This window comes from Pistacia vera, unplaced genomic scaffold (genome assembly GCF_008641045.1).
Source record: "Pistacia vera cultivar Batoury unplaced genomic scaffold, PisVer_v2 Contig601, whole genome shotgun sequence".
In the NCBI taxonomy this organism is placed as follows: domain Eukaryota; kingdom Viridiplantae; phylum Streptophyta; class Magnoliopsida; order Sapindales; family Anacardiaceae; genus Pistacia; species Pistacia vera.
The window spans coordinates 486,364-512,729 of NW_022196448.1; the positions used below are offsets into that span (position 1 = coordinate 486,364).

The 26,366-nt window shown below is 36.4% G+C and overlaps 1 protein-coding gene and 1 pseudogene across 1 annotated transcript; one reads left to right on the top strand and one right to left on the bottom strand.

Annotated features, from left to right (window-relative positions):
- Positions 1-611: 611 nt before the first annotated feature.
- LOC116110409 overlaps positions 612-26,366 on the top strand; it is a 42,210-nt pseudogene continuing 16,455 nt past the window's right edge.
- LOC116110390 (pleiotropic drug resistance protein 3-like) lies at positions 17,357-24,787 on the bottom strand. Its single transcript, XM_031396618.1, has 24 exons — positions 24,306-24,787; positions 23,721-23,844; positions 23,484-23,569; positions 23,319-23,403; positions 22,967-23,126; positions 22,791-22,867; positions 22,649-22,702; positions 22,463-22,553; positions 22,067-22,368; positions 21,699-21,980; positions 21,287-21,600; positions 21,029-21,189; positions 20,841-20,944; positions 20,615-20,765; positions 20,402-20,527; positions 20,210-20,283; positions 19,781-20,113; positions 19,399-19,689; positions 19,218-19,301; positions 18,990-19,123; positions 18,593-18,820; positions 18,240-18,411; positions 17,868-18,122; positions 17,357-17,783 (listed from the first exon to the last, which is right to left on the bottom strand). Exons 1-24 carry the CDS (start codon positions 24,593-24,595, stop codon positions 17,517-17,519), a joined length of 4,245 nt encoding a protein of 1,414 aa, XP_031252478.1. The 5' UTR covers positions 24,596-24,787; the 3' UTR covers positions 17,357-17,516.

Consider the following 26,366-nt stretch of genomic DNA (forward strand, 5'->3'; position numbering starts at 1 on the left):
ATAGTAAATCATCTATAATATTTATATATATCAGCTCCACAATAAACTAAGCCTCAATCTCATAATTAATTATTAGTTAATCACCAGTAATTAAGAATCTCTTGAGATCATATATATATATAAGCATCTCCCATGCAACATAATTCGCTACAAAACCTGAAGCTCTCCAAGTGAGAAATTAACAATGGCTCAAATGGGTTGTAATTCGATCATGTGTCTCTCGAAGATAATGGCCGTGAACATGATGAGCTTTGGGCTGAAATTGAGAGGCTGCCAACGTTTGAACGGTTGAGTTCATCTTTGTTGGAAACCCCTGGAAAAATCCTATAAATGTTAGATTACTGGGAATATTGGATTACTAGAAAGATAGATTACCTTGAAAGATTACTGAGAATCTTTAAAAAAATGTGTTTAGTTAGTTGGTAGGTATGTTATATTAATATGTTTGGTTATGAAGAATAAATTGGTGGGTATGTTATTTAAATTACTAAATTGTCCCCCTTTTAAATATTAATATAAGATTGTTTTTATTATTAATTTTTGAATAATTTTTTAACCCCCAATATTTCAGATTTAGCTAAAACACCCCCGCTTATATAAAACTTTAATTTATGACGAAATTACCCCCACCGCCTGCTGCCACCGCAAACCACCGTCGGGAATCTTCGAAAGTACCCGTGAGTACGTCACCGTGATGAAGAGGCTCCGATATGGCCGTTTCTGGCCATATTGATGGCCGAAAATGGCCATATCAAGCCAGATCTGGCCGTTAACGGTCAGATCCTTGGCCATTATCGGCCAGGTCTTAACGGCCAGATCTTGCCCCAGATCTATTCCGGCCACAATAGATCTGGCCGTTAATGGTCAGGGATCTGACCGTTAACGGCCAGTTCCATCGATCTGGCCCAATATGGCCGTTTTTGGCCATCAATATGGCCGGAAACGGCCATATCGAAGCCTCCCGGAGTCTCCCACCAAATCTCGTTCTTTTTTGAGGACTTTGGTGAATTTCTGACGACGGCCCATGGTGGTTGGCTCGCCGGCGGTGGTGGCTGGATGGCAGTGGTGGTGGTGGCTGGGTGGCAGTATTGGTCTATAAATTATTTTAAATATAAGGGCATTATTGTCCAAATTTTTAATTAAACAGGGGTAAAATTGAAATAGGATATTAATATAAATTTGTTTTAAAGTAGGGGTATTACTGTCCAAAATTTTTATTAATAAGGGATAAAATTGTAACAAAAAATGATAACCCTGGTAATCTCAGAATACCTAAGAAAATGGAGATAATCAGATTACCTACCATATTACCAATAGTAACTACTATTGGTATTTGAAGATTACCGGTATCTTATATTACTTGACAACCAAACATGATAATCAAGTAATATAAGATGACATTACCCCAATAATCCCACATAAACCCCAACCAAACGCCCCCTATAAATTAAATTAAAAAAATTGAGTAGAAAATGATTCATACGAGAATAAAAAAATTGGGCCTATATCAAAAATTTAATTTATTAAATCTGTATATGATGTGTTTTATTTATTTATTATCTAAAACTTCACTTAGTTAGATTTTTTTTTTTTTTTTTTTTTTTAACCAGGGATGTTCGACCAGTTTGCGTGTATTTCAACTAATCCCTAAGACCCTGTAGTTAACAGTTGAACTTGTGCGTACCTCAACTAATCCCCCAAGGCCCTATAGTTAACAGTCAGGCTTGCACGTACTTCAAGTAATCCCTCGGGCCTCGGGGCCTTATAGTTAATGGTCGGGTAATCCTTTAGTGGCCACCCCTATTAGTAACCGAGGAGATTTGAATTTAAGACTTCTTGAGTAATTCATCCAAGAATCCCAGTTGATCGCCTAAGCACCCAGGGGTTGATTATGCTACATCATTCATCTATATTATTAGCAATTATTGAGTTGATTCTATATATAAATTCATTGATTTATAAAAAAAAAAAATAATCACACAACGGGATGAATATGAATATGAAAAAGAAAATGTAATTATCAAATTTGAAATACGAAAAAATGGTATAAACAAAAAACCTAATTAAGTTTGAAATTAGAAGAAAAAGGTACCCAAAAAAAAAAAAAAAAAAACTGATTAAACCTAATTAAGCAAGGTTATTTGTTGTATTAAACTGAGTTTACTGAGTTTCTTTTTAATAATAAATAAAAGTGTATTTAATATTGAAGGATGCTAATCAATTTGATGGGCGCTAAAAACAGAGCCTATAATTTTTTGAGGTGTAATTGATATTATATAAAGCATTGAAGGCTTATACATATGTAATCCTTTCCCAATTTTTTTGAAAAGTTAAGGAGGGCGCTGGCAGTTGGGCTTGAATTGGCTCCATGCAACATATATTATCTTCAACTTAAAGCCGAAGCTCCCCAAAGTAAGACTATATTCATGGCTCAAAAGGGTGGTTTTGATATCTCTGGGAGCTGAGTTGGATGATAATGGCCATGAACACGCCTCGCAGTAGGCTGAAATTGAGAGGCTCCCTACTTTTGATCGGTTAAAATCATCTTTGTTTGATACTAAGCATAAACCTGGAAAGAAGGTGGTAGATGTTACCAAGCTTCAAGCTCTGGAACGTCACTATTTCACAGAAAAGCTCCTCAAACACATTGAGATTGACAGCCTTCGCTTGTTGCGGAAAATCAGAGATAGAATGTACAATTGTTGTCGTTGTTTCTCCATAGCTTTCACTCCAGAAAACATATCAAACATGTGAAACTTTTTACTCTCTTGCGCTTTATAATCGGACTTCAGTTTTTGATATCAAGAGTTTAACTCTTACATGCAAGAGTTAATTATCGGATACAATATTTTTGTCATTTATCAACGGATGACACATACATATATTATTTGGATAACACTACACTTACAACTTAATCTCACAATTTTTTTCTCATGATCCTAACGTGGTAGTTGTAATTGATCAGTTTGCAATAAAGTCTGTCTGTCAAATTGCGAACTGACTAATTGCGAGCTACCATTTTGAGGTTGTGAGAGAAAATTTATAAGGTTAGATTGTGAGCCAATCTTTATTGATACTATTTTATGTAGTACCTAGCTAGACTAGATGGATAATTCTTTTTTTAATAAAAGACCATACGAGAAGTTTTGTAGTTTGCACTACACCTTGATCGTGAAATATAGATTGTTTGTTGTACGCAGTAAATCGTGAAATATTGTTTGCTTGTTGAATCCACCGTTCGTGAGAATAGGATACTCCAAATTCATAATTCCAAGAGTTTTTCTAAAATATTATTGGCGGAAAAATATACTTGAGGGATTTGGTTCTGACAAAATATGGAATGCACAATTATTTACAGCTTTTCCTTTATCTCTACTAGCTGTGATCAAGGAGTGATTTTGGTATTCAATCAATCCCTAATTTATGTGATTGATTGAATAATTACATTTAGATGTATATATTATTTTCCTTTTCTACATTTACAAAATGTGTATAAATTAGACATTGTACAGGCTTATACAATACAAAATATACAGAAAATTTTCTCTCTTCTTTCTTCTTTTTGGCATACTTTGGCAGTATCAATATCTTGAGCTGCTACTCTTTGCCTCTCCATCTCGATTCCTTACATGCTATCAAAGCACTGTTCAAATCTTCCGCATTCAGCCTAGCCTCTCTTTCTGTTCCTTAACCCAGACAAATACTCGGTTAGAACCACTCACCTCAATCTCCCTTTATTCCTGAAGCACAAAAACAAATGCTTCATTAGAATGGACATCAACCCAATCAACACAGAAAACTCAGATGGCCCAACCAACACAAACAACCCACACAACCCAAGCCCAAACACTCAATCCAGGCCTACTCCAACCCAAACAACTCAAGCCCACAAAACTCAAGCCCACACAACTCAAGCCCACACAACTCAAGTCCATACAACTCAAACCAGGCCTAACCCAGCTTGTTACCCATACGGAATGTCGGGTTATAACCCGGATCCTTTTACCCACACTAGGCCTAACGCAACATCTCTTAGAATATTGGGACACAACCCAGACTCTTTTCCTCAAACGGGTTCGGATCCAAATCCCTACCCGTACCCTTTTCGCATCATCCTAGCCACCGACAACAGTCTCCCTGAACCAAGCGACATTCTTTTCTCACTAGTTTCCGATGGACCAGAATTGGTCCTCATCAAACAAACCCTTACGGGTTTTGATAATTACGAATCCTAGGCTCGTGATTTCCGACGAGCCCTCATCACAAAAGACAAAGAACCATTCCTCAATAAATCCTTCCAATAGCCACCATAACCACACCTCCAATGCCACTGGAGTCAATGCAATACGCTGGTCCACTCATGGATCAACAACTGCCTCTCTACAAAAGTATCGGTGGGACTCCCATCAACAGAGATGGTTGCCAGAACTAGGCATACATCAAGGAGATGTATGGGAAGCTCAATCTCGCCAAAACATACACTCTCCGACAGCTACTGATTGAACTAAAATAGGGAATACTTTGGTGACAACATATTTCAATCGGCTCTCCGCCGTTTGGAATGAGTTAGACGTCGCTGAGGAAACACTTGAAGGGGCACAAGAAACCATCCACCAATATTAGAGGATTCGAGATCGCGACGATTGTCACACTTTTTGCTCAGCTTGAACAAAAGCTTCTACGCTTTTTGGACGCAAATCTTGGCCACATCTCCACCACCCACTCTCCACTAGAGTTTTCAACTGGCGGTGCAAGATCAAAGCCAACGCCAGTTGAACTCCAATTGGCAATTGTTTTTGTAGGAATCCAAGAAAATGGCGGTGAGAGCTCACGGCTAGGACAACCTGAAAAGGAGAAAGGGGTTAATTTATATGCAAAGATGAACGACCCAGATTTCATCTCTTGACTTGACGGTCAGAAGCTCATTGCGTTTTTAAACGCATCTACCAACTCAATTCGAGCCATATCATAGCAAGGCTCAAACTGGTCAACAAGATGGTCAAATGGGCCTAATTCTTGGTCAAATGGATCCATAAACGGGTCCAATGGGTCTAGAAATTTATGATCTAATTGGGGGCGATTATATTGTGAATATTGCAAGAGAAGAAACCATGATCAAGACCATTGCTAGAAATTACATGGATGTCCTGATTCAAACAACAAAGACAAAAATGATCTTTTTTCTTCTTTCCAGGTTGACTCTGTTCCTTCTAGTAATCAGCAAGTACCTGCTCTTAATCCAGATCAATATAATCAATTGCTCCAACTTCTGAATAATGCTCCCACCGCACCTAAAACATCTTATGCAGGTACTTCTTATGTTGAAATATAGATTATTGATTTAGGGGCTATTGATCACATCATTTGTCACTCAAAATTTTTCAACACTATTTCCACTACCCATCCACCTTCGTTCGCATGCCGAACAAGAACATAACCTCGGCCACTCACATAGGGACCATCCAATTATCCGAAAATTTATTGCTTAAAAATGTACTTTGTGTCCCTGCTTTTCATTTTAACGTCATCTCAATCTCCAAACTCTATGAAGACAATAGTTGCACTGTAAAATTTTGTCCTAACACATGTGAATTCCAAGACTTTTCGACTGGGAAATTGATGGGCTTGGGTGAGGTCCATAGAGGTTTATACTATTGGGCACCCGTTGAGTCTTCTAGAAATTTTCATCTGTGTATTACAACCAATAAAATTACCAATTGTAATGCAATGATTAATAAAACTCTTTTATTCTTCATCAAAGATTAGGTCACAATGCAACTATTCCTCAACCTCGTTGTCCCATATGTCCATCAACTAAGCAAGCCCGAATTATTTTTTCACATAGCACTTCCACTACAACCCAATCTTTTGCCCTAATATATCTTGATATTTGGGGCCTTTATCACACTCTGAATCATGATGGATCCAGATTTTTCCTCACTATTGTTGATGACTTTTCCCGGGGTACATGGACATTCCTCGTGCAATATAAAACCCAAACACTCACTCACATCACACACTTCTTAGCCATGGTCAACACACAATTTCATACTTCCGTCCAAAGGGTTAGAACCGACAATGCTAGAGATTTCTTTAATCATAGTTGTTCCTCCATTTTTTCATCCCTCAACATCTTGCATGAAAGCCCTTGCACATATACTCCACAACAGAATGGGGTTGTCAAACGAAAACACCGTCATCTCCTTGAGGTAGCCCATGCCCTTAAACACCAAGCCCACCTACCCATCTCCTTTTGGGGCAAATGTGTGATCACTGCTACCTACCTGATCAACCGCATGCCCTATAGAATCCTTCATGAAAAGACCTCTTATGATGTATTATTCAAGAAGCAACCACCTCTAGATCATCTTCGAGTCTTTAGATGTCTTTGTTATGTTGTCACTCTTGAATCACATGATAAGTTTGGTATCGAGCCACCCGTTGTATTTTTATGGGATACCCTTTGCTTCAGAAAGGTTACAGGCTATATGATCCAGTTGCAAACAAGTTTTTGATCTCCCAGGATGTTGTGTTTAATGAAGACATTTTTCCATTTGCTGTAGAAGATACTATTCCATCACCATCACCCTAAGTGTTCCCTGACATTGATACTCTTCAAGATCCCTTGTTCACTATGGTTCCACCGGTTTCTCAACCTAGCACCCCTACTATTGACTCTGACACAACAACCACTGATAATACTATAGAAGATTCGCCTGTTCAGCTCCCTACACCTATTTCTCCACCAAGATCTCTTGTTCCGGCTCCTATTATTCCTACACGTCGTAGTCCTTGACATACTCAACCACCAATCTGGGTAGTAGATTATGAGTGTCCTACCATTTCAAATCCTTTAGGTACACTATATCCTACCTCCAATTATGTGACTTATGATCATCTCTCTCCTATATACAAAGCTTGTATTAGTAACATCTCCACCGAACAAAAACCTACTAGTTACTCAGATGTTGTTCAACACTCTCACTAGCGTCAAGCCATGGATATTGAGTTTGTTACTCTCTCTCAGAATCATACCTAGGATCCAGTGTCTCGCCCCTCTCATAAAAAATCTATTGGTTGTAAATGGGTCTACAAAATCAAGCATCTTGCTTATAACTCCATTAAAAGGTACAAAGCTCGATTAGTGGCCAAGGGATACACTCAGCAGGAAGGTTTTAATGATCAAGACATGTTTTCACCAATAGGCAAAGATGTCACTATTTGTACTTTTCTTACAGTGGATCATGTTCATGACTGGTCTCTTCATCAAAATGATGTTCATAATGTCTTTCTTCATGGTGATCTTCATGAAGAAATTTATATGGATCTTCCTCCGGGATTATGCAGATCGAGGGAGAACACAGTATGTTGTCTGCAAAAATTCTTCTATAGGCTAAAGCAAGCATCTGGACAATGGAATGAAAAATTCAGTAAAGCTCTCACTGGCATAGGATTTGTTCAGTCCAAACATGACTATGCATTATTTACCTAGCACAAAGGTAAAACTTTTATTGCTCTCATCATCTATGTCGATGACATTCTTATTATAGGAAATGATGAAGCATACATCAAATCCTTAAAAGAGCATCTCAACAGACAATTCCGAATTAAGGATCTAGGAGAGCCAAAGTATTTCCTAGGCATTAAAATTGAAAGATCCCCGGCGAGAATATCTCTTAGCCAACAGAAATATGTCTTGAAACTTATCTCTGATTCAGGACTATCAAGATGCAAGCCAAGTATTATTCCAGTAGAACTGAATAGAAAGCTGACTATTTAGGAATATGACAATAGGATATCACCCTCCGAAGATGACCCACCCTGGAAGATCCTACAAAATATCAAAGACTTGTTAGGCGATTGATCTATCTCACAATGACTTGTTCAGATATTAGTTATGCAGTCCATATTCTTAACCAGTTCATGCATGGGCCTAAACAATCTCACATGGATGTAGCGATAAAAGTTCTAAAGTACTTAAAAGGATGTCCTGGATTAGGACTCCTCCTTCGTTGAGACAAAGAATTAGATATCACAGCTCATTGTGACTCGAACTGGGCCATATGTCCAATGATAAGAAAATCAGTTACAAGTTTCTGTATCAAGGTAGGGGGAGCTTTTATTTCTTGGAAGACTAAGAAACAATCAATAGTATCTCTATCTTCAACAGAAGCCGAATACAGAGCCACGACAAAGACAACATGTGAGATCATCTAGATTCTAGGGTATTGGAAGATCTAAAGGTCCAAGTAAGAAAGCCTGTCCTTTTATACTGTGACAACAAAGCTGCAAATGACATCGCAACAAATCCAGTATTTCATGAAAGAATGAAACATATAGAGATTGATTGTCACTTTGTCAAAAACAAAATATAAGAAGGGGTGATCAAGACTTTGCACATTCGTACTTCATGACTACCAACAGACATTTTTACAAAGCCATTATGCAGCAGACAACATTCATATTTACTTAACAAGCTTGAGTTTTTTATATCTACAAACCACAAGCTTGAGAGGGAATGACAAAATATGGAATGCATAATTTTTTATAGCTTTTCTTTGATCTTTGCTGGCTGTGATCAAGGAGTGATTCTGGTATTCACTCAATCCCTAATTTATGTGACTGATTGAATAATTACATTTATTTGTATTCATTATTTTTCTTTTCTACATTTACAAAATGTGTATAAATTAGTCATTGTAGAGGCTTATACAATACAAAATATACATAAAATTTTCAATAACACTACTCTTACAAAGGCAAATACAAAGAAGACTTTACAAGTGACGTGGCAATGCCACATCATCTGACATGTCATCACTTGCCACGTCATCATTAAATATTTTATCATTTAAATATTTCAATCTTCTTCTTCACACTTTCTCTTTCGCGCTCTTCTCCATCACCGTTTTTGGCACTGCTCTGCTAACTACTCTTCTCCATCTCCATCTCCATCACTCTCTTCATCTTCATCGCTCTTCTCCATCTCCATCGCTCTCTTCATCTTCGTGCTCTTCTGCTATTTGCTCTTTGAAGCTGAATACAAAGCCTACAAAATTATACTGACAGTATCTAATCATGAGTTCATATTTAGGCCACCTCAAGTCATTCCAACTACAAGGGATCTTGAAGACAGTTCCTGTTACCACTCATCTATATAGCAGTTGGTTAAAATTTAAATATTTGTTTATTGAGACTAACGGGCAGTAATGACTTTAAAATATATATTATCAAAACTAAATGTTTCTTTAACATACATCATCAATAGGAAATCTAAGAAACAAAAAAAGTAACCATCATCAGTTTGAACTACATGCAAGAGCTGAACAAGAATCTTAAAAAGAAATATCCAAAATTTCTAGTTTGCTGGTAACATACCCCATTCTTTGCCTCCATAGGATGCTCGTCATCAATGTGGCAACACAAGCCAACAATATCAAAGTACTCTGAGCAGAATGGGCATGGAAATTCCTCCCTTATATCATCATCTCCATCAATTTCTTCAAATCCCATGAACATATCTGCATTCACATAAGGTCATTTCAATCAATGGAAAAATTCTGAAGTTCCCAAATATGAATTTTATAGAACCTAAGGCATTTATTTGAGCCAAGTAAGAAGAGGAAAAGAAACCAAAACAAAAACTAGATCATACAATTTATATATATACAAGGGGAGAAAAAAGAAAGAGAAACTTGCTCCATGTTAAGCAAAGCATTTATATTGAGCTTGGCTGATTAAGGTTGTGTTAACCAAAACTGCAGAATCATGACGGAAAATGGAGACCATTTCTTGGTTACACACTTACTTCAATGCTCCTCAACTTTCCAATGGGACCCTGTAACACAACTAGTAAACATAGAACCAGAGGCATAAATCCACTTATTGATCAAACAGTCATGGTAAATGATTTGAGTCATTGAGAGGTAAATAAAATCATATTTCCCAATGCAGAAGAGCGCGAAGATGAAGAGAGCAATGGAGATGGAGAAGAGCGATGAAGATGAAGAGGGTGATGGAGATGGAGAAGAGCAGTGCCAAAAACGGTGATGAAGAAGAGCGCGAAAGCGAAAGTGTGGAGAAGAAGATTGAAATATTTAAATGATAAAATATTTAATGATGATGTGACAAGTGATGATATGTTAGATGATGCGGCATTGCCATATCACCTGTCATGTCACTTTATAAAGTCTTCTTTGTATTTGACTTTGTAAGAGTAGTGTTATTGTAAAATTTTCTCTTTCTTTTTTCTCTTTGGCATACTTCGGCAGTATCAATATTTTGAACTGCTGCTTTTTTCCTCTCCATCTCGATTCCCTACAGGTTCAATTTTTAATTTTCTTTTTTAAAAAAAAAAAATATTGTATGCATGTGCTAATTAACAAATGGTTAACTATGCTAATTAACTTGGATTTGGTTTTTCTGCAAAGTTGGCATAGAATTGCCCACTGAAGAAGTGAGATATAAAAGCTTATGTGTGGAAGCAGAATATGAAGTTGTTCATGGAAAGCCTCTGCCTACAATATGAAATTCTCTTAAAACCATGCTTCCTGTGAGTATACATCTCTTTGCCTATCCTTGAGATTTCAAAATAAATTATCTAACGTCAATTAATTAAAGTAGGACGTTCGTCAAATCCCGATGAATCCTGATAAAACAAAGAGATAAACAACACATTATTTGAGTTTAAAACTCGCGCAATGACAATGAATCGAACTCATAAAGGAGTCTATCTGAGTTTAGTTTATAGTTCAAACTTTGAGATCCTCCCCCATGGAGTATTAATTTGCCAGGGTCAATTCTACATCATGCTTACAACTTTACTTGGGATTTTCCCGCAGGACTTTGCAAAGCTGTTGGGTTCAAGGTCAAGCCAAGATAAGGATAATTGATGATGCTAGTGAAGTCATAAAGCCTGGAAGGTAGGCCGTTCAATCTATTTGTTTCATTGTTTGAGTCACTTATAGACTGAGTAGGAAAATGGGTTTGATTTTTTTTTTTTTTTTTGTGGTTTTTGTTTTTTGCAGGATGGCATTATTGTTGGGTCCCCCTGGCGGTGGAAAGACTTCCCTCTTTAAGGGTCTCTCGGGAAATCTCAACAGTTCTCTTAAGGTAACTCACTGTGTTTATATGTACTAATTGCCATTTTAGTGTTTTAAATTTAGGCTCAAATCCAATCAGCTAACTATTCCTATTTAGTTTTAGTTAGTTCTTGTTTAAATTGTTATCTGGGTGAATCAATTTTCAATGGGTTCAGTACTCGCTTTTGTTGTTTTTGCATGTCCAATTTTTCTCCAATAGGTTATAGGGGAAGTTTCTTATAATGGGTACAAGATAGAAGAGTTTGTACCCCAGAAAACATCTGCATATGTAAGCCAATACGATGAACACATTCCTGAGATGATTGCAAGGGAAACACTTGATTTTTCTGCTCGTTGTCAGGGTGTCGGAACTCGAGCAGGTTGGTGTCCTTGAATCAGCATATTGATTGTTAATAACCATTCAGTTTATGATAGTGACAACAAAATTATGGAATGTTTGATTCTTCTTTTTGAAGAGATTATGTTGGAAATCAGTAGAAGGGAGAAGCAGGCAGGAATTATACCAGATCCAGACATAGATACTTATATGAAGGTAAACAAGAGCTTCCCTGCAATGTCATTTTTCCTCCAGGTTAATGTGTTGTGTTATTCGAGCATCGGTAATAGGCCTCTTGCACCGGAAAATTGCTGATGGTGAGGATATGTTTTGCGATGCTGAATTATGATTTTGTTTACATAAGCATTATTATTCTTTTACAGGCTATTTCTGTCATAGGACTAAAAGAAAACCTGCAAACCGACTACATTACAAAAGTAATTTCCATTATCAGGGCTGAAACCATTTTACTTTGTCACATTTACAAAATGTTTTATCTGTTTCTAAAGCTACTGTTTTCTTTGGTTCTCAGACACTTGGACTTGATATTTGCGCCGATTCATTGGTCAGAGATGCCTTGAGAGGATGCATTTATGGAGGTCAAAAAATAAAAATGATTAACAGCAGGTAGTTTTCTTTATTTTCATGAACTCTTAACTTCAGATAGCATTTTTAAGTCTCTTTAACTTGAGCTTAAAACGACCCCTCTACTATGTTCCAGGGTATTTTGGAAACAAATACCTACTTTATTAACATGGTTTAGACATTTCTACCACATTTCAGATTGTAACTTGTCTTCGGCAACTGGCTCATATCAACGATGCTACCATACTGGTTTCACTTCCTCAACCATCACCAGAAACTTTTGATCTCTTTGATGACATTATACTAATGGCCGAGGGGAAGATTGTGTGTCATGGCCCTTGTGAAAGCGTTCTAGAATTTTTTGAGGATTGCGGATTTAGGTGTCCTGAAAGGAAATCAGTTGCTGACTTCCTCCAGAAAGTAAAGTGCTTTGCAGCCTCCAATCAGTCCCTCTTATACTCAGATTTTAGCACTTCTCCTCACGATAAATCGTTTTCTTGCAGGTTATTTCTAGAAAAGATCAAGAACAGTACTGGTTCCACACTGAACTTGCCCACAATTTTGTTTCAATAGATATCTTCTCTCAGAAATTCAATGATTCTCCTCTTGGAGAAAAGCTTCTCGAGGATCTCTCAGTGTCGTATGATAAATCCAAAAGCCACAAGGATGCTCTTTCCTTCAATGTTTATTCTTTTTCTAAATGGCAACTATTTAGGGTCTGCATGTCAAGGAAATTTCTTCTCATGAAGAGAAATTCTCTTGTTTATGTTTTGAAAATAAGCCAGGTCTAAATTTTTTCATTCTTTCATTAATGTTCTCTCTTCATCAAAACTGTTTGATCATTTATGCCTCTGTTAAACTGTTTGAGCTTTTTCTATCTGCAGGTTTTTTTGATTGCATTGATCACATACATGGTATTTTTTCGTACTCAGATGCATGTTGACATTGTTGATTCAAGTTACTATATAGGAGCCTTGGATTTTGCTCTCTACACACTTCTTGTTGATGGGCTTTCAGAAGTAGCCCTGACTGTATCAAGACTTGCAGTTTTCTATAAACAAAAAGAGTTGCGTTTCTACCCCATCTGGGCTTATGCAATTCCAGCCGTAGTTTTAAAGCTTCCTCTTTCATTTGTAATCTCTCTGGTCTGGACATGTCTTACTTATTATGTCTTTGGATACAGCCCCGAGTTTGGAAGGTGTGTAAAACTTGAAAATGTTATCATACCATAGTGTTTGATCATCTGCAGAATCTCTTTAAAGGGATACATTGAGCGTATTCTCTGCTGTCAGGTTCTGCCGCCAGTTCATTATGTTTTTTGCGGTGCACGTAGCATCATTATCCATGTTCCTATTCATGGGCTCGTTGTCCAGCACTCCAGTTACTGCTATAGCGTCTGCTTGTGTTGTTTTGTTATTACTCATGCTGTTTACTGGAATCATGATCTCAAGATGTAAGTTTACACACACTTCTCATTCTGTTTGATTTTAGGATATAAATGAATAGCATAAACTTAAGCTGTCTTACTGATTTCAGTGTCCATGCCGAATTGATTGAGGTGGGGATTTTGGGTTTCCCCTATGACATATGGACAGATAGGCCTATCTGTAAATGACTTTCTTGCTCCACGATGGCAAAATGTGAGTCTCTGTAAACTGCAGATGCAATTTAGCATCAAATGGTTGATTTAGTACAACATGAATCTAAGGTGTCAATTTTCATTTTTATTTGAAGGTACTATCCAAGAACATGACAATGGGGAGAGAAATATTGAGCATTCGGGGACAGAACTTTGAAGGATTTATTTTCTGGGTATCGCTTGGAGCCTTGATTGGATTCACTTTAGTTTTCAAGCTGCATCAATACTTGGTTATTCATCTTACATATTAAACGCTCTTGCAGCTTCAAAAGCTGCCTATGCAATCATTTCATGCGAAAAGCTCGCTCAGATACAAAAAAGTAAAGATTCAAGCGATGATGGAGTGTATGAGGCAGAAAGGCCAAGAAACTCTTCCTTTAGTACCAATATAAAATCCTCTAAAGGTTGCCTTTTTGGCTTTTTTTGTTTCTAATAGTTCTTCAAGATTCTGCTTCCTGATATTAAGTTAAATTTTGGCTGTAATGAGTAATTTTTTGGCTCTGTTCTCTTGTGTCAATCAATGGGCAAGATGGCATTACATTTTGAACCTTTAATAAACACGTTTCAGGATGTGCAATACTACATCAACACCTCTTCGGTAATGAATCCCATGTAACAGTCTTTCATGTAACATCCTGGTCATTGTAGGATAACAAGAGTCATATAATTTTGAATCTTGTTCACAGGCAATGAGAAAACATGGATGTGCTCAGAAGAAGTTGCAACTTCTTAGTGATATTACAGGAGCAGTTAGGCCTGGTGTTCTTACGGCATTGATGGGTGTCAGTGGAGCTGGAAAAACTACTCTTCTTGATGTTCTTGCTGGAAGAAAAACAAGCGGTTATATCAAGGGGGAAATAAAGATTAACTGTTATCCTAAGGTTCAAGAAACATTTGCCAGGATTTCAGGTTACTGCGAGCAAAACGACATACATTCTCCACAAATCACTATAGAAGAATCTCTGCTTTTTCTTTGTGGCTGCGTCTGGTTCCTCAAATTGACTCGAAAACTAAAACTGTAAGACTCTATATCTATGCCATCTGGTATTTTCATGGTCCTGAATGCAATTCTGAATCATTGAGCTGTAACACTTTATTATGTCCAGGAATTTGTGAATGAAGTCCTTGAAACAATTGAACTCAATGGAATCAAGGATTCTTTAGTTGGCATACCCAGGGTTAGTGGTCTGTCAGTTGAGCAACGCAAGCGGCTAACAATAGCCGTGGGGCTTGTTGCTAATCCCTCGATAATTTTCATGGATGAACCTACAACAGGTCTAGATGCAAGATCAGCAGCTATTGTCATGCGAGCTGTGAAGAATGTAGCTAATACAGGAAGAACAATTACTTGCACCATCCACCAACCAAGTACTCACATATTGGAAGCGTTTGATGAGGTTGAACTTTCACTTCTATTCTAATGATAATCAACACTAACAATACCGCCAATCTTGTATCCATGATGATCCTACCATTGTCTTTGCAGTTGATTCTTTTGAAATCTGGTGGGCGCATAATCTACTTGGACCACTAGGACAGCATTCAAGTAAAGTTATTGAATATTTTGAGGTTAGTCCATCACAAAAATAATTTACTATCTGAATCCTACAAAAGTATTGTACTGTTCTTACAACTCTTATCATTTTTTCTTAACAGGGTATCCCAGGGTTGTCCAAAATTAGAGATAATTATAACCTGGCAACATGGATGTTAGAAGTAGCTTCTGCAACTGCTGAAGTTGCACCTGGTGTAGATTTTGCCGAAATGCACAGGGAATCTGCTTTATATGAGTGAGTTGAATTACATTAGTTATTGACTGTTGAGTATTACTATTATATGTGCCATCATATCAAAGGGCTTGAGCTTTTCAATCAAAAATTTTGCTAACTTCCTGACGCTGGTTCCTTGAAAAAGCTATTTCTCGCTGATTATATAGTATTTTGGTGCTTTGATTTTCAAGAAAGAAGCTTCAAATATTTGCAAAATTGATATTTTTTTTAATTTAACGCCATTTGTAGGAACGACAATGTAATGGTAAAACACTTGAGTACTCCCCCTCCTGGTTCAAGAGATCTGCAGTTTCCATCATCCTTCACGCAAAATGGTTGGAGACAATTCAAATCTTGCCTGTGGAAGCAAAACTTTCTTACTGGAGAAGTCCTTCATATAATTTGACACGTCTCTTACATACATTTGTTGCATCTTTGATTTTTGGTGTTGTATATTGCAACCAAGGACAAGAATTGTAAGTTCGCTTTCTCTTTATTTTTCATTTTTTTTTTTCCGCGCGAATACTGTCAGATTCATTGGAAGATTTTTATCGATACCTAAAATGTTATATTCATTTTGACAGAAATAACCAGCAGAATATATTCACTATACTTGGTTCGATGTGTGGTACCATGATATTTTTTGGTGCCAGCAACTGCTTATCAGTATTACCATACGTTACACCAGAGAGAACTGTTAGTTATCAAGAAAGATTTGCCGGCATGTACTCTTCGTGGGCTTATGCACTTGCACAGGTACAAATTTTTCAGAAACAATTGAGTTCTATACCTGTTCTGAAGTGTGACTTAGATCGAAAACAAATTCTTTCTACGATCTCTTGTTAAGATATTTTTATGATTTTGCAGGTGATAATCGAGATTCCATATGTACTTATCCAAACTATTATGTTTGTGGTCATCACATATTCAATGATAGGATATTATGTATCAGCATATAAAATATGTTGGTACTTTGATGTGATGTTATGTACTCTGCTGCATTATACTTATTTGGGAATGATGCTTACGGCATTGACACCAAGCTTCATCGTAGCCACGATTCTATCTTCAGCCTCCTTCTCCATGTTCAATCTCTTTTCAGGATTCTTCATTCGGTACTCAAAACTTACAATTGCAGGGCTAAAAAATTACTAACTTATTCATCATTTGTTCATTTTGCAGCATATTCCAAGGTGGTGGGTTTGGTTCTATTACTTAATGCCAACTTCCTGGACAATAAATGGTATGCTCACTTCCCAGTATGGAGATACAGATAAGAAAATTCTTGTATTCGGCAAGTAAAAAAAGTCGCCGCCTTCTTAAAAGATTATTTCGGGTTTCACCATGATCACCTAGCTCTCTCTGCAGTTGCTCTTGCTATCTACCCCATAGCTTTTGCTTTTCTTTTCGCATATTTTGTCAGGCAGTTGAACTTTCAGCATAGGTGACTGACTCAGAATCTCCCCATCAATATGTAAATGTTGCATAATTAATAAGCCTTCTGTTTGTGTCGACCAATATCCTTTTACTAATGGATCAAGAAATTGAAAATTTTCCCATCCTACAATCGCCTTGCCGCATACTTTCAGTTTTTCTGTTCTCATATTCCTTGTCTGTTCATTGATATTGAAAGTGATAATTGATAAGGAGACAATTTATAAGGGCTGCAAAGGTTATTTCATTGAGTATACACCATTCATCAGATTATGTCTTTCACAATCATCTGGAAGTGCTGCTTATTTCCATTGACACCAAAATCCACAGTAGATACTATTCTATGTTCAGTCTCATCTGTAATACTAATCATTTATTTTTGGTTTCAACTAGTAAGTCCCCGAAAAATTCAAACGGCGAGATGTCATGCTGCAAGACCTTCGAGATACACCGTCAAGTCTATTTGAGATTGTGATTTGCAAAAATAAATCATATTCATTATAACTGGAGAATGAATGATATTATGGCATATATGAATAGCAGTTAAGTTTGGTTTAAAAAACAAATATTCAATTTAATTGATTTGAGGGCTTATAATCCAAACAATACAAACACTTATGGTGTATTGTCTATGCAACATTCACAAGCTCAGGGGAGTGGTTTTGAGTCATTCACCGACGCTGAAAGTTCAACCGCCAGACAAAAATGGCAAAAAGAGAAGCAAAAGCTATAGGGTAGATAGCAAGAACAGTTGCTGAAAGGGCTAAGCGATCATGGTGAAACCCAAAATAATCTTTCAAGAAGGCGGTTACTGTTTTGACTTCACCAAATACCGTAACAAACTTGTCGATATCTCCATACTGGGAAGTAAGCATAAGATTGATTGTCCAAGAGGTAGGCATTAAGTAATAGAACCAAACCCACCACCTTGGAATGTGCTGCAAAATACACAAGAAGATCTAAATAGGCTTTTGAGTACCAATAATTGTATGAAATTTTAATAAGTATTATGATGCTATTACCGGCTGAGGAACAAAGAATCCCGAAAATAGATTGAGCAGGGAGAAGGAGGCTGCAGCCAGCATTGTAGCTACCATGTAGTTTGGTGTCAAAGATGTAAGCATCATTCCCAGATAAGTATAGTACATCAGCGTACATAACATCGCGTAGAAGTACCAAAAAATTTTATATACTGATACATGATATCCGATCATCGAGTATGTGATGATGACAAACATGATTGTCTGAATGCATACATAAGGTATCTCAATGATCACCTGCAAAATTGATACAACAGATGGTAAAGAAGTCACAAGGTAGTAAAAAATACGAGCTGACGGATGATGCCTTGATCTCTAAGTAAAAGAATTCTATAGTTTATGAGAAATTTGTACCTGTGCTAATGCATAAGCCCACGGAGAGTACATCCCTGCAAATCTTTCTCGATACATAACAGTTCTCTCTGTTGCGACATATGGTAGTACTGATATGCAGTTACTTATGCCAAAGAAGATCACAGTACCACACATCGAACCAAGTATGTTGAACAAATTCTGCTGGTAGTTTCTGTAAAATTTAAAATATATATGCTAGTTAGATATCCATTAAATATTTGCCAATGGTTGTACTAAATCTGATCTAACAGAATTCCTGAACATGAATTGATTTAGAACACTTTATCAGCAATTGCTTATCTAACACAACTTGCATATAAATGAAAAAGGAAGCGAACTTCATAGAAACTCACAATTTTTGTCCTTGGTTCCAATACACTGCACCGAAAATCAGAGATGCAGAAAATGTATGCAATAGACGTATCAAATTATATGAAGGACTTCTCCAGTATGACAAGTTTTGCTTCCATAAGCAAGATTTGAACTGTCCCCATCCATTCTGCGCGAAGGACGTAGGAAAATGCAGATCTCTTGAACCAGGAGGTGGAGTACTCAACTGTTTTACAAGCTCTTTGTTATTCCTACAAAAGGTGTACAAAAAAAATGTCATTTGCAAAATCTTTTTATGAAAGAAATATGTCTTTTTCCAGGCACCAGTTATAATTAGCGAAGGTTTTGATTGAACAACTCTAGCCAAAGAGAAAAAGGCACAATACAACAACAGTCAATAATCACAGTAATGGAACTCACACATATAAAGCAGAATCCCTGTATATTTGAGCAAAATCTACACCAAGTGTTACTTCAGCAGATACCGAAGTGACTTCTAACATCCATGTTGCCGGATTGTAATTATCTCTAATTTTTGGCACCCCTGGAATGCTCTGTTAAGAAAACATCATAAGAACAGTCCAACATCATTGGCAGGATTCATTTATTGGGTTGAAAAAGATGCAAACACTTTCATGAAGAACTAACCTCAAAATATTCGATAACTTTGCATGAGTGTTGTCCCAACGGTCCACAGTAGATTAGGCGGCCACCAGATTTCAGAAGAATCAACTGCAGTGACAATGAAAGGATCATGGACATCAATTTCATAGTTCAATGGACATTACAACTTTAATTTCAATATCTAAAGGGAGAAAGAAATTTGTACCGCATCGAATGCTTCAAATATGTGAGTACTTGGTTGATGGATGGTGCAGTTTATTGTTCTTCCTGTATCAGCAACATTCTTCACAGCTCGCATGACAATAGCTGCTGCTCGAGCATCTAGACCTGTTGTAGGTTCGTCCATGAAAATTATCGAGGGATTAGCAACTAGCTCTACAGCTATTGTAAGCCGCTTGCGTTGCTCAGTTGATAAACCACTAACATCTGGCATGCCGACTAAAGAATCCTTGATTCCATCGAGCTCAATGGTTTCAAGGACTTCATTCACAAATTCCTACAGATAAAAATGCTACAGAAGTTTCAGTACAATTCATCTCAGGAATGCAGTTGGGACTATACATCAGATGCCACAAAAATAGTCTTACTCTCTTAGTTTTCGCATCAATCTGAGGATCTAGACGCAACCAAGCAGAGAAAAGCAGAGATTCTTCTACAGTGATTTGTGGCGAATGCACGTCGGTTTGCTCACAATAACCCGATATCCTGGCAAATGTTTCTTGAACCTTAGGATAACCGTTGAGCTTTATTTCCCCCTCAATATAGCCGCTTGTTTTTCTTCCAGCAAGAACATCAAGAAGAGTAGTTTTTCCAGCTCCACTAACACCCATTAATGCTGTAAGAACACCAGGCGTGAACGTACCTGTAATATCACGAAGAAGTTGCAGCTTTTTCTGAGTGAATCCCCGTTTTTTCATTGCCTGTGCCCACAATTTCAAAGAAAAGAAAATATAAATGTTATATGATCCTATGGCTCTAAATGTTACATGGAAGAATGTTTATACAGGACTAATTACCGCAGGGGTGTCAATGTAGTATTGCACATCCTGAAATGTAATTGTTAAAGGTTCAAAAGGTAAGACCATCCTGCCTGTTGGTTGACACAAGTGAAGGAAACCGTAAAATTATGGATGAAATTCAAGGAACACAATCCGAAAACGCGATGAAGAGAAGAACAAGTAGAAACTTGAGCAATCAAATAAATCAACCTTTTGCGGATTCTTTATTAGTACTCCTTGGTTTTTCTTCTATATACGCTCCATCATTTGAATCTTCAGCTCTTTGTATCTGAGCAAGCTTTTCATGTGAAATAATAGCGCGAGAGGACTCTGAAGCTGAATGAGCATTAATGGGGTGAATAAGAAAGTATGATCCATCTCTTAAGCTAAAAATACAGTAATGATTGAGGACGATGAATTTACATTTGAAACTCAAGGACAGAGCAAACGCAGTGTTGAAAAGTAAAGAGAACCCAATCAAGGCAGCAAGTGCTATCCAGAAAATATATCCATCAAAGTTTTGTCCACGGCTGTCCAGTATCTCTCTCCCCATTGTCATATTCCCCAACAAAGGCTACAAAAAAGAATGAAAATTTGATATACTGTCTTATTGCAATGCCATATATAACTTGGTGTGTGAGAGACTCACCTTTTGCCATCGTGGAGCAAGAAACTCGTTTATAGTGAGGCCTATTTGTCCATATGTCAGCGGGAAAACCCAGAACCCCCACTTCAGCCACTTCGGCATGGATACTGAAACCAATAAAATAAGCTTAAGGTTATCCAATTTGTTGATAACCTTTAATCGGATAAAAGAAGAGGTATGAATAAGCTTACATCTTGTGATTGTAATGCCACTAAATAACAAGATCAGTAGTAAAAGAAAACTTGCAGCTACAATAGCAGTAACCGGAGTGTGAAACATAGAACCTAGAAGACGGAACATGGATATTGAAGCTGCGTGCATTGCGAAAAGCAAAATGAACTGGCGACAGAACCTAACAACATTGCAAATTATCAAATAGAATCACTTCAAAAGGATTTTGCGGATGAACAAGTATAATCATAAGCATACGGCTATAACATGTTACTCACCTACTAAACTCTGGGCTGTATCCGAAGACATAGTAAGTAAGACATGTCCAGACAAGAGTTACCATAAATGAAAGAGGAAGCTTTAGAACTGCAGCTGGAATTGCATAAGCCCAAGCTGGGTAGAAACCCAACTCTTTTTGTTTACAGAAAACTGCGAGTCGCGATACAGTCAGGGCAACCTCTGGAATCCCATCAGCAACAATTATGTAAAGGGCAAAATTCAAGGCTCCTATGTAGTAATTTGAATCAACAACACCAACGTGCATTCTAGTACGCAGAAATACTGTGTATGTGATTAACGCAATCACGACAAGCTGCTCACAGAAAAAAAATAGCTTAACAGTGACATAAATGATCAAACAATTTTCATTAATCAAAGCAATCGAAGAATGCAGAAATAGCAAATAATAACCTGGCTTATTTTGAACGCATAGATGAAAGAATTTCTCTTCATGAGAAGAAACTCCCTGGACAAGCAAGCTCTAAATAGTTCCCATCTCGAAAGAGAATACACACTGAAGGATATAGCAGCCTTGTGGCTTTTGGATCTATCGTATGGCACTGAGAGATCCTCATCAAGCTTCTTTCCGAGAGGAGATTCCTTGAATTTCCTAGAGAACATATCTACTGAAATATAATTGTGGGGAATTTCAGTGTGGAACCAGTATTGTTCTTGATCTTTTCTTGATATAACCTGCAGGAAGACAAATTATCGAAAAGTGAAGTACTAGAATCTGAGTATGCAAAGGAAGCTCATTGGAAGTTGCGCAATGCACTTACCTCCTGGAGAAAGTCAGCAACTGCTTTCCTTTCAGGACACCTAAACCCACAACCCTCAAAAAATCCTAGAACACTTTCATGCGGACCATGATACACAATCTTCCCTTCTGCCATTAGTATAATGTCATCAAAGAGATCAAAGGTTTCTGGTGACGGTTGAAGAAGTGAAACCAGTATGGTAGCATCATTGATATGCGCCAATTGTTGAAGACAAGCAACAATCTGAAATGTGGTAGAAATGTCTAACCCATTTGTTATTTCATCCATAAACAAAGTGTTTACGGGACCTACTATGATCTCCCCTGCACAATTTGAGTACAATTCCTTGGTTAAAATTCAACCAGAAGTTGACATATACTGAAAATTGAGAAAACATTTACTTCCTGGCCTTTGTACCTGTTGTCAATCTTTTTCTCTGACCTCCAGAAATGCCTCTTCTCAAGGCATCTCCCACCAGTGAGTCGGCGCAAATATCAAGTCCAAGAATCTGAGAAGCAAAGGAAACAATAGGCGTATAAAGTGATAAAGCATTTCATGAATGTGAAAAGGAAATGTTATTTTGTCTCTGTTAATGAAAATTACTTTCAAAGTGTAGTCTGTTTGAAGGTTTTCTTTTTGGCCTTTGACAGAAATTGCCTGTACAAAAGAGCTACATCTATCAGCATGGCAAGCATAAGCACACAAGAAGGACGAAAAAAGGACATTACTGGCAAATCTCGTTTACCTTCATATATGTATCTATATCTGGATCCGGGACAATTCCTGCGGTCTTCTCCCGTCTACTGATTTCCGACATAAGTTCTTCATAGGCAGAAGCAAACATTACACTTTTTAATGCCATTTTCATACACTGAATGTTACGTTCCAGTTTAGCACAATGTTGCATCCAAGAAAACATACCTGCTCGAGTTCCCACGCCCTGACAACGAGCAGAAAAATCAAGAGTTTCCCTCACAGTCATCTCAGGAATGTGCACATCATATTGGCTTACATATGCTGATGTTTTCTGTGGTACAAATTCTTCTAGTTTGTATCCATTATAAGAAACCTCTCCTGAAACCTATTGAACAAAAATTGAGAGGCAAAAACAACATAAGTGACCAGAGCCCTTTCCAATCCATCTCCATCAATCCTGAAACCTTTGCGCCAGTTTGAAAACTTATGTTCTAACATAAAATCAATTTCCTGAAATAATCTATTTGGAAATTGAATACAAAAATCACTTGTTTAGCAAGACATTATAGCATGTTACCATGAGAGAATTCTTCTGATTTCCTGAGAGAGCCTTTAAAAGGGAAGTCTTCCCACATCCTGGAGGACCCAGCAATAATGTCATCCTGTAACAAAATCAAACAACCCCACTTAAGTTTATTCCAAATGTAATCTAGCTGAAACAAATTAAGTTTGTATAGCTTACCTTCCAGGTTTTATGATCCCACTAACATCTTTAATTATGCTTATTTTGGCTTGATGAGAAGTTGAACCCAATACCTTTGAAAGGTCCTGCAGGACAATGCGAACGGCATTCATTATAAACAGTTAAGATCTAACCAAGTAGAAACTCAATACTAAAAATATAAGATACGAAACATGATATCTATGAATTTTTACTGTTAAATATTAATTTTTTTACTCAATTCTCGAAGATACTTACAGGAATCATCCGTTTAAAAGAATTCCATATTGTAGGCAAAGGCTTCCCATAAACTACTTCACACTCAGCTTCCACGCACAAGTTCTTGTATCTCACTTCTACTGTGGGCAATTTTATTCCAACTCTGCACATCAAACAATTTTTCTAATATATATATCTTCAAATATACAAAATTTAAACCAAACCTTTTTACCCTAAATGTGATTTAATCTCGGATTCTTGAGGCCAAAAACCTTTCGTAGAAACTTAAGATATTTAACCAACTGAACTAGTTAGTACGATAAAATAAAAAAGTTAGTGGTCAAAACTCATGCATGAAAACATCTTTTTTATATATTTTTTCTAACTTTTAAATTTAAACCAAACCCCTTTGAATCCTGATATGCACATGATTCAATCTCGAGAATAAAACTTTTATATAAACTCGAGATATTTAAACATGATACGAACACGATTCAATCATGAGACCTTTAACTTGTATATCCGTAACCAGCTGAACTAGTTATTACACGAAATAGTGAAACTGACAAGAACCAGACTCTTTACAGTGAAATTAACAATGGAAAAATTAACAAGAACACTTACTTGTCAATTCTCTCCCTGATTTTCCTCAACAACCGAAGGTTGTCATTCTCAATATGTTTGAGGAGCTTTTCTATGAGCTGGTGGCGTTCTGGAGCTTCAAGCTTGGTGACATCAACCACCTTCTTTTCAGCTTTATGTTCATGAACTGAGTTTCTGTCACCATCTTTATCAAACAAAGATAATCTCAACCTATCAGTAGTTGGTAATCTCTCAACTGCAGCCCACTGGGAGGCATATTCGTCGCCATTATCGTCCAGCTCAGTGCCCAGAAACATTTCTGAACCACCCATTTGAGCCGTGGGATGAGTTTGGAATTGCTGTAACTAAGGAGGTATCGAAGGAATAATTAAGAATGATCGAACAGTGAACCAAAAAGTTTGAAGAAAAAAAATGTTTTTGTATGAATTTACAATATTTTAAATATTTTTCTGAACTTGTATTAATAAGATTAGTCTCTTTTAACTTTTGAGAATTAAATTCCAAAACCATGCTCATGCCCCATGGCATATCTTACTTCGAGTTGGAGAAGTTCTCAGCTTTTTAAAAGAAAAATATGTTGCATGCATACACAGAAATACTTGCAAATATTTCAATGAAAAATGGATAGAAAGTCAATTGTAGAAAAACAATCTTTACCATTTCATTGGTCATAATTATTTATTTATCTGGCATGCTAGAAAATATTATCTAAAATTCTAGAACATGTGGTTATTTGTTTAAACGCTACATAAAATTATTCATTATATTCTAGATGATCTTTTGATAGCATTAAAAAAAATAGGTTTTTCATACAATAGCTGTATTTATAAACAACCAATATAGAACTATAATTAGATAAATATTGTCTGACTGGAGATAATATTTCTTCCCGTATCGTAATATATTCCCACTAATATATTAAAATTTGACCACATTAACAAGCATGGATCATTGTCTTGCACACTCAACCAGGCATGGAGGTATCTTGTTTTCAATGTGTAAAGAAAGAATAATGTTTTAGTTAAAAGTAGTTTCTATAAAGATTTTCCCATCTTTATCACGTTCAAATATAATTAAAGTCAAAAGTGAATTAAGATATCATGATCGAAGACACTAGGAGCAAGACAACTTCTTGAATGAGTTAATTATTAATTACAGATTAATTTAGTAATAACAACAACATCCTGTGTTAGTAATTAATTTATCTTTTCAGAGAATATTATTTTAACTATATCAATCATTGGTGAAGAATATAATATGCTTAATTATTTATGAGACTTGATTAAGAAAAGATGAAGAGAATTTATTTATTGAAATGCACACGTTGACACAAGCAAATGTCAACCTTTTTTTAATCACTTAGTTAATTAATATATAAATATACATACCAATTTATTTAATTTATCATGAATTTCGCAAGATATATATGTGCTAAAAAATAATTAAAAAAAAAACTTACGATGATATATCATTCCTATTTTATTAATTATTAAATTTTGAGTAAAATTTATTGAAATATACTACTAATGTCATGATTTATTATTAGTAATTCAGCTCCATAAACAAATAAAAATATTAAATAACAGTTAAACAAATATAATTTTTTTCATATTAAAAGATAATAATATGTGACATTTGATAGACTTCGTGAGAAAAAACTTTACGTATAAATTTTTTTCTACATAGTTTTTAATCCGTATTTTATAAAATTAGAGACGTCTAGAAGAGAGAATGACTAGTTTTGATATTCTAGAAATGTTTTAAATAATATAAATGTAATTTATAGTTCATGATTCAAGAACCAACCAAAAGCATGTTTAGATAGATACAATTATTTTATAAATTTGCGATATCAAATCTCATCATTTGCTCATTTTTATATTTATATTTGTTTTTGTTTTTATTTTTATTTATTGATGTTCAAAAGAATCAACTCCATGCAGTATAAGCCAATAATTAGGGGTGGACGGGTCAGGGTATCCACACAAACCCCATGGAACCGGACCTTGAAGTTCGTTCTAACTTCGGGTAAATTTGTAAGCCCCCTACTATTAAAAAAAAAATGACAAATACACACTCAAA

Excerpts from the sequence above, each read along its gene's own strand:
- LOC116110390 (XM_031396618.1), bottom strand. The coding sequence starts at position 24,595 with ATGGGTGGTTCAGAAATGTTTCTGGGCACTGAGCTGGACGATAATGGC. Across the intron at positions 18,412-18,592 it reads TGGAACCAAGGACAAAAATT|AAACTACCAGCAGAATTTGT; the intron begins GTGAGTTTCTAT and ends TAAATTTTACAG. Across the intron at positions 17,784-17,867 it reads GATTCTTTGTTCCTCAGCCG|CACATTCCAAGGTGGTGGGT; the intron begins GTAATAGCATCA and ends TGTATTTTGCAG.